At 37.3% G+C, this 9,502-nt stretch overlaps 1 protein-coding gene across 2 annotated transcripts in view; it reads left to right on the top strand.

The window, feature by feature from the left end:
• rab26 (RAB26, member RAS oncogene family) overlaps positions 1–9,502 on the top strand; it is a 56,826-nt gene that overhangs the window by 34,196 nt on the left and 13,128 nt on the right. The window contains exon 6 of one of the 2 annotated variants that reach the window (XM_014010055.1): positions 2,848–3,455. The exons of the other annotated variant lie outside the window; for it this stretch is intronic. Within the exon in view, the coding sequence (XP_013865509.1) occupies positions 2,848–3,021 (174 nt within the window). The 3' untranslated portion in view covers positions 3,022–3,455. Of the gene's footprint in view, positions 1–2,847; positions 3,456–9,502 lie in introns of those variants that run through there. 2 annotated transcript variants of the gene reach the window in all.

The following is a 9,502-nucleotide window of genomic DNA, read 5'->3' on the forward strand; positions in this document are numbered from 1 at the left end:
AATTTTTGTGTTCAAAATATATTTGCGGAATGAGAAGTGTAAACTGGATGCAGGTAATAATAATATAAAGTTTTCAGAGCTTTTATCTCAACAAATAAGACTTTTAGGTTAGAAAATATCTTAAATTCAAACGACTAAAACCCTTTTTTTTTGTGTTGACGGCTGCTTTGTCCAAAGTGGCAGCTGCACCATGAAGAGTGCTCTAAAAACATTCATGAAAAGAGTCAAACTGTGTGCGCTCTTCTGCCTAGGGGGTAGAAATCAGGTTTTTCAGTAAAAACAACAGTCTGTAATTACAGCCTCATTTCAGTCCAATTTGAAACAAAGTATATAATTAAGTGCTTTTCACCATGTTCGAAGCAGAGCATAAGCAGAGGCACTTTTCCATTTTTAAAAATTATAAATCATGTCACAATTCATCACTTGTGAACATCAGATAATCAGCAGTTACGGCTGGAAAATTGAACCTTTTCACAAACCCCCATTTCCTCTTTTTCTGCCTTTTTACGACTGTTTTTATCAGAGGTTAAGGTTGTTCTAGCTTGTCTCTCTGCTGTTTCCATCTGTGAACTGAGTGAGCCATACTGCTCAAAGAGAGGCAGTTTTTCAGCTGCTTTAGTTGACGTCGTGCACTAAATTGCTTTTTTTTCTTGTAAAGAACCAAAGGGCTCTAATGGAGGAAGAAGCTGTTTGTTACCAGTCTGTCAAAAGAAAAAAAAAAGATGTGACATGCCTTTGAGCTCTTAGTGGTCACTGAAGCAGGAAAGATTCTGCTCAAGTTCAGATGTGAGCTAAGATCCAAACTGAAAGAGTAAAGAGAGAAGAACACAAATATGTTGGACGGCACCACAGGGGAGGATGAGTAACAAACTGTCAGCAATCTGACACGCGGCCTCCCTTTACGTGCTGAGCTGGTGAGGCTGCAGAGGGTCTCCAGCATCTTCAAGGTCCAACACACACAGTGCTTTAGACGATCTTTTTACATAGAACTCTCTTCTGTCTGAAAACTTTCAGCACGGCCTCAACTCTGAGGACACTTACTGTCTAATTTATGACTGCATCAGAGACTTTTGTTTCATTCAGTCTTGAAGCAGACAGTAATGTTTATTTTAAATAACTATTTTCACACAGTCATCTGGTTCTTTAGATTTAATTGCTTCACTGATATTGTCTGTTCCCATGTAACGTGGTTAAATAATGAATCTGTTTTTGTGTATTTTATGTTTCATGCTTCATCTCTTCTCTGCCTGCAAACCAAGATCTGAACAGACCTGTTGGAAAATAATGGATCTGGCACTCAGGCACAATTTGCATAAGACTTCAATTTTAGAGTTGAGTTAGAAGTGTACATTTTTTTTTCAATATTTAGTCACCACAAAGTGACGTCCAGTCCAATCCTCGAGGAGAGGAATACCTTGTTGGCATCAAATTGGAACAGTTTGTCCTAATTGTCTTTCTGTTATAGGCAGGTATTATTGTTCAAAAAGAAAGACTTGGATCTTGGTTCATTTTTGTCAGTGGCAAAAACTGTTTCGTTCAGTTCACAGAAAAGTTGTAAAGTTATTCACAAAACACTCATTTGAATGTGTTTGTGCATATACTTCTGTCAACTGAGTAACAGCATAGGGGCACTAAAAGGTGTAAAATTGTATTGCACAGTTTTTGTTTTGTTTTTTATTAAAGGGGACACATGTAAAATCTACCTTTTTTTAGTAATTAAATACATTTAATTTATTTATTTGTAAAAAAAAAAAAAAAAAAAGTTTCAGAATGAGTTGCTTTGACCCCTGGAGGAAATTTAGCCCAAAACATAGACTACAGCTGATGTGAAAAGGATTTAAAAGCATGACATGTCTCCTTTTTAAAGTTAGTAAAACAAAGGCTTTTTTCAAACTACAGTAATGTATTTAATTAAGGGGATATGTAGCATAAAACATATTCAACTTCGTCAGGCAAAAAAAAGATAAATGAGATTTAAACTCGACTGCACTATCACGTCCATTTTCTATTATAGTCCAAGACTGAGTGACAGGAGTCCTAGTCTGAGCTATAAGATCCCATAACTTTCCATCTTTCCAACTACCCTTTTTCAGCTTTTCAAAGGAATATTTCTAACGGCTACAAAATATAATCTCTTCCATAAATTCTTTGTCTGCCCTGAGGCTCTCCCCCCACCATGGGACATGCTCAAACACCTCCCTTCAAAGACATCAAGAAGGCTTCCTTACCAGATGCCCAATTCAGCTCAACCAGTGATTATGAACAGTATTATATAAAACACAGGTGATTCATCTGTTTTGTTCAGCTTGTTAAGAAAAAAACTTTTCCCCTCTCTCATAAATCTGTTATGATTTTACACTCTTAAGTGTTTTTGCCAATCCAAGGTGACATACCTTCCTCACTGTGCTCTGCAGTGTCCGTGCTGTGTGTTTATTCTATTTTTTTTTCCTCTGGGGTTCCATCTCCTGTGACCTCCCCCTCTCATCTTGTCTCTGGGACTTTAATTTGCTGCAGCTCCTTCTGGCTTTTCACCCAACATTTTTTTTTCTCTGCTGACTCCTTCTAAACCATCCAGCAAGCCAAATACGTGGTGAAAGCCTGGAACATTTCCTGAATGCTTAAAGGAGAACAGCTTTGAAGCCTTGGTGACTGCTGATCAAATTGCCAGTCAACCCCAAATGTAGGCCATTGTGCTTCATCTCCAATACTGTCACGTCAACTTGTTCGAAGTTGTTCAGTTAATAGACTATTTGTAGTAATGCATGCTAAACGATTGCTGCTTTGGTGCTCAGGTTCCCTGCTGAGGTTGTTGCACATTATTATTTGAAGCCGTTTTATCTCCTACAGACTCGTGGTATTCTTAGGAGGCACAGCTTGATGAGTCCGTCCCTACTTTGCTCAGCGGTCCCCGCCTCCATCCACCGCTCTCACTCTCAATCAGTGCCTGCAAATGGAAGAAGAAAATGTTTTTGCTGCGAGCTGCAGATTGCTGCTGGCGCTCTGCTGCCTAACGAGCATTAACTCAGGTTAATGAACACTAACGGTGATGAATGCCACTCTCGAGGAAAGGGCTAAATTAGATGAGCAAATAAATTTTTATTTTGTATCTCATCCCTCTTCCTCGCTGTAGCATATCACTGTCTTTGCATCAAGGATCCAATGAGGAACGAGTGGCAGAAGCATTATTGAAGCTGTCTGTCATTATAAGGTGAAAAGTTTGACATTTGAAGCATAAAAGACTCACTTGGAACAATATCCTCAACTGTCTGGCACACTAACTGTAATACCTAACTCTATTTTTGTAAATTATCTAATTTTATTCTAATTGGTTCAAGAAAAATTGGAGTGCCTGATCACACAAGGGCCACAAATTGCCCATCCCTGATTTGAAATATTTTTACTTTAACAGTCTGGCATTAAAAGTATAGGTGACATGCATTCCTTCAAGACATGCTGCGTCTTTATTTAATTTATTTTAATATATTAAATTAGTTAGATTCTTGTTTTTATTCTGTCAGTTACAGAGGATATGATGTTTTTTTGTTTACAATGACCCATAAATCAATGCTTTGTTCACATAGTCTCACTTGTTATTGCAGCAGGAATGCTCAGGCCGTCAGAACAGTTTGATGATTTTCCTCCAGTCGAGCTGCAGTACAGAGACCATAAACATCCTTGCAGGCTCCTGCTACAAATAGTTTTGCCTCCGTGGAACAGCCTTGCTTCTGTGGTGCAATCACGTTAAAAGTCACATCAGTTGATGTTTATGGGAATCAGAAAAATGACCGGATTCAGAGCTGGTTCCAAGTTCACATGCAGTTCACAGGAAAAAACCATTTCTCTGATGAAAAGAGAGACTTGCTATCGACTGTGGACTCGTGCTGGCACCTCCAGACCAAATGAAGCCATGCTTGCACTCTGAAGTCCAAGTCACAACTGTAACAAGAGGCATCCACAGAAGAGAAAAGTAAAGAACACGTTAATATATTGTGGTTGTGAGAATTCTCTTTCATGTTGAAGTTTTTGGTGAACGCTCCTAGCATCACAGAAACTCTGTTTTTGGGGTTCAGCACAGTCATGTTGTGGTCAGAGTTCTGAAGTTTCAGTTCTGCTTTTGAATAAAAGGACACAATATCGTGAATTAGCTGTAATTGGTCACATACTATATAGTTTCTGTGAAGGGAGATCGAATAGGATATTTTAACCACAACACTCTTCAAAGGAGAAAAGGGAAGAAAATTGCTTATTGTTACAAGTTGCAGCAGATTAGAAAAAGCAAACACCTGTTTTTGGTTCAGGATATTAATATTGAGTAAATCTGTATACTTTGTAAAATTAGTAAATACTTAATAATTCTTGAATTAGGATGTTAGGATGGTGAAAGCAGTGTTGTGTGGAGTTGATCATAAAACATAACAGCTTCTACATCAATTTATGTCCATCATGCTTTTTTTATATATTTTTTTCTGTTCCTGAGTCGCTGCAGAGCTTTTTGCTGAATCCTGCTCTTAACCATCACACAGGGGCTGCGTTTTGTAGAAATGAAAAGAAAATAGCACCATTGTATGTGCTTTTTATTCATTTCTGAATGTCCTTCAAATTATGTAAAAATGTTGCGGCAGATTGGAATAAAGACGTTTTTGGTGCAGCAGCTGAGAAAATCACGAGGTCAAACTGCTTTTATTTGTTAGCAGCAAAGGAAACATGCTGATTTTCTTTATTCTGTTGAATAGTCTTTAAACCTCATGAAAGAAATGTAAAGGTTTCTTTTTTTGTAAAGGTTTCTAATTATTTTTGATTGAAGCACTCGGGCAATGATCCGAATTAGTTTTTTTTTTATTAAAACTCATAATGCAAATAAAAAGGTTTTTTATTGAACATTAGGATTTTGCTTTTTAATTGCCTAATCTACTTAAAAAGCTTAAAGAGCCAATATAATGTGTTTCTCAGGCATATATTTAAATACTATACCATAATAAAGTATCTATGTCACCTTTAGCTGTTATTAAAATGCTGTTTTATGTTTAAATAGAAAACAAAGTTATCATCTCATCACTTCCTCTTCTAAATGCCTTGAAATTGGCCTCTGTCTCTTTAAGTACCACCTTCTGCTTCCGTTTTGCCCATTTCGAGGTTGGGGGGGGGGGGGAACTGCCATTGTGCAGTTTACTTGGCATCTGAAAATACATTTCCTCAAAGGTATTTTAATCTGAAAAGAGCTTCACTGAGTGAGAACTGTTTAGAGCTCAGCAGACAGTTAGGTTTCACTTTCACTCAAGAGCCTGCAGGAGTCATGGGCGAGGTGTGTGGGGTGGGGGGAAAGAGGTGTGCACTGCCTTGAGGAAGTTCGGCTTAAAGACACGTCCCAGGGGCGTTTCTGTTCCCCAAAGGAGTTTCTGGTCCCCACCTGTCGTTTTGCTCCTCAGCATGACTGTCTAAAAACGCTGCAGGATTTCTCAAACATGCATGAATGAGTCAAAGCAAGGCTCTGGGCATGTTTTTTTATGGGAGTATAACATAACATGATATAAAACTCAAAAAAGTTGATTTTACATGATATTGCCCCTTTAATACCTAAATCGGTACACAACTGCTCTTTCAATCTCATCTATATTTGTATTTCTTCATGTTGAACAACTTTTCAGTTACATTGATGGCGAAATAATCTGTAACGGTGTTCCTGATCCCACGTCTTTTCGTGACGTTGCACGTGCTTTTGTCCAAGACGCTTCACGCTTTTGTCCGTCTTGTAGAAGTACAACGAAAGCCTTGAGGGAGACGAAAGCTTCAGCTGCTTGTTTTCATTCATCTGTCTGTCTGTCTGTCCCCGGGGCATGTATTGGCTTCAGATGAAATGGCTGCCTGCCTTCCACATAGCTGTTAGTTAAATGTCACGGCACCGCCGCACCAGATGGTGATGAGAGAAACTGTCTGTAAATAATGCAGCGATATAAAGTCAGGTACCAATAATTTATAATCAAGAGGACACTCTGGCATTTCAGGAGTGACTCATTTCAGGTTCTGTAAAAAAAAAATAAACCTTTAGAAATGTTTCTGCTCCATCAGGTTTCGTTCAGCTTCACGTGGGCATGAAATGTATTAATTCCTATTGGCATTCAGTCATTGCTTGTGAATTGGTTTTCTGCATGGAACATTATTGGTATGTCAGTTCCAATGCATCAGTAGATAAATGTTGTTGTATAGGACGCAGCGAGGAGGGAGTTGCTCTGCAAGTGTTGGAGATAAAATGATTCACTGAAACACTCTTGTGACATTTCCATTACTCCAACATGGGCTGCAAAGTGACATAACATATGAGGCATTTGCTGTAAGTGCACAAAAAATGGTGCAAAGATGGATGAAGATGGTTTTATAGTTGCTCTTTGCTGTAGTGGAGTCATTTTCAACAAAAGCAAAAAAGAAAACTGCCTTTCTGTGGTGGGTAATTTTTTTTCTGTTTGCTTTATTAAAATAAATTGAAAGGTGAAAAAAAAAAAGACTTCTCGGTCATCTAACTGCATTTATTATAAAACACTGTAGGATTCCTACACCCTCTTATAACAAAGTTATAAGGATTTTTTTAGCAAGGATCTCTTATTTTCGGTAAGTATCTCTGTCTTGCAGAAGTGAATGACACGACACAAAAAGTGACTTTCTCTGTGAATTTTGGGTTGATCCAATAATAAATGTGATCATTTATTTACATAATCAAACAAAATCACTACAGTGAAGGAAACTTTGTTACTGATTAATTGAACATTAGATGCAGTATTGTATCTTATACTTTCTGATCATTTCAGCCTTTAAGGCCATAACAGAATAAGAGTTGGTGTGTGTCTTATCATGTGTTCTTTCTTTTAGCCTAAACAAAAATGAGTTACGTTCTACGTCTAACATAAAAAGTAACACCTCCAGCGTTGTAACCAGGAAGAGAAATACATTATAAGGTCAATTTATTATTATAGTAAAAAGAAGTTATTAGTGTGTTGCAGAGTCTCTGCTCAGAGCAGGGCTCCTGTGGTTTGTTTTAGTTTAGCCCAAGGTCTCACGGTGAGGCCTGCTGGATGCTGTTGTTGGAAAAATATGCGTTGTTCAAAATGGTATGTCCAAATAAACAGGATTCAGCTGGGTTTCTTGTTAAAAACTTTATTTTTCAGTCCTCTGACTCCAATCAGGTTCATACAGCACTCAGCACACAGGCCTCAGTCAGACCTTGGGCTGATATCAGGAAAACCCAAACACAGCAGCGCAACTCTGCTCAGAAGCAGAGACTCCAACACCCTGACAACTTTCTTTCTACTATAATAATGAATTCAGCTTATAAATGTACATCTCTTCCTGGTTACACCCTTGGAGGTGTTACCTTTCACGTCAGACGTCAGAACGTCACTCAGTTTTGTTTAGGCTAAGAGAAAGAACACATGGTAACACACACACACCAACTCTTTGTCAGCTTCAACCTTTCAGACTGAAATGATCAGGAAGTATAAAATACAAAACTGAATCTAATATTCAATTAATCAGTTACAAAATTTCTTCACTGTACTGTGAACCTGACTGGAGTCAGGAGATTGAGAATAAAGTTTTGACAAGAAATCCAGTGTATTCTTGTTTATTCGGACATACCATTTTGAACAACGCATATTTTCTAACAACAATACACTTATTTGTGAGCAATTAGTTTCCCATAAAAGTTTAAGAACCAACAATAACAAGCACGCTTCGAGCTTCATTAATTGTCAATCCAGCACTAAAATAGAAACAGCAAATATCGGCTTAGATGTTAGATAAATCAGACATTCGTGGCACATAACTTATCAACATAAGTTAGGGGTTTAAGGAAAAGGAGGAAGTAAGATGTTAGTTAGTTCCTAACTTTATCTTAAATAAATGCAGGTAACCAGAGAGGACACGTCTTCTCAGCTGGAAGTCAAGTACGCTCTGAAACAATAGCTTTTACCTGGACGTGGCTTCACCATCATGGTTCGGAAGTTCACCTGGTCGGCAAGGGAAATCTGTCAGGTTTTCCTGCTCAGCTGTTGAACTCCAGTGTGTTATTTCAGCGTCTCCTGAACAGTCTGATTATCAATGTATAATAACTCTTAGTTAAGAGAAAAATAAATTAAGTAAAAAGAAGATGATTCTGTTTATCTGACTAAGAAAAGTGAACGTCTCTTTTTAACGGTTGAGGCGACCTGTTGTGGCCCAAATTCAGGTTCAGCCGGAACAGAGTTCTGTCTCTTTTCAGAGGTATGCGGTCTGAGAAAGTTTTTTCCACTGGAGGTGACCCCTACAACACCATCATTTCTGCACGTTTACCTGAAAAATCCTTTTTTAATGTTCAGCTTTTGCAGCTCTGCAGAAAAAAGCTCTTTAGCTTTGAGATGACTGACAGGTAAAGGTTAAAACCATTTTATAAACAAAATTCTGATTCGGGTTAGAAATGAAAAATGGTTCGTTGAAGGTAAGGTTAATGGAATTTTTCTCTATTTTTTTTCTCTAAAAGCTTTTGAGCATTTTATCATTTTACCACCTCTAACAAAAATACAGTGTCTGTCTGGTGACATTGGAATAAAAAGATATCTCGTGGCCATGCGTTATCTGGATAATGTCTGGCCATGTGATCGTTTTGAGCAGCTGTCTTTTTGTGAGAGATAGGAACAGACATTACTGGAGTCAGATTATATGGACATGTGTTTTTGTAACTGTTATGAGGTAGCCTACACAACACTTGTTGTTGTTTTTGTGTGTGTTTAATCTAAACCCTGCTCCTCTTGCACAGTAGGCTATTTATGAGATAATGAATGCCCTATGTGTGTGTTGTGTTTTGTGTAAAAATCAATTTCTTAACTTAAAAACTGTTTTTTTACTTGTTTTTGTGTATTTCTAGGTTTACTCAAAGTGAATTCAATCAAATTCATCTATTTTAGTCTCGTGTGATCTGTTTGCAAAAACAAGTGACACAAATGTTTTGTTGTGTTTTTTAGAACAGTTTTTTTCCCCTCGTTTCAGAAACCAATAATTTGTCAAACTTGTTATTTTGGCTCTCCTCAAACAACATATAATACAATATTTTTCTTGTACACTTTCTGTTTTGAGTGTTTTTCTCTCTCCCTGGTGAGAAACACTTCAGTATTTGTCTCTTTTTTTTTCTTGTTCATGTTTTTCAGGAAGTTTGTGAAAAATGTTTTTCAGTGTAATAAGTGGCCTCTTACAATGTGGAGGAGGCTTTTACATGATGCTGTAATTGTTTCAAATTTGGAACATGAATAGTAATTAGTTTGTGCACAAAGGGAAAAAAAAGTCCAACTTCTAAAAATGCACAAATTGTATAGTTTCATGATCATTAAGACATTTTTTGTGGAACAGCTTATTAGAACAAAATTATTAAAGAGCCAATATTATGTGTTTCTCAGACATATGTTTAAATACTACACAATAATAAAGTACCTATGTCACCTTTAGTTGTTATTAAAATGCTGTTTTATGTTTAAATAGAAAA

Source organism: Austrofundulus limnaeus, unplaced genomic scaffold (assembly GCF_001266775.1).
Source record: "Austrofundulus limnaeus strain Quisiro unplaced genomic scaffold, Austrofundulus_limnaeus-1.0 Scaffold65, whole genome shotgun sequence".
NCBI classification, from domain to species: domain Eukaryota; kingdom Metazoa; phylum Chordata; class Actinopteri; order Cyprinodontiformes; family Rivulidae; genus Austrofundulus; species Austrofundulus limnaeus.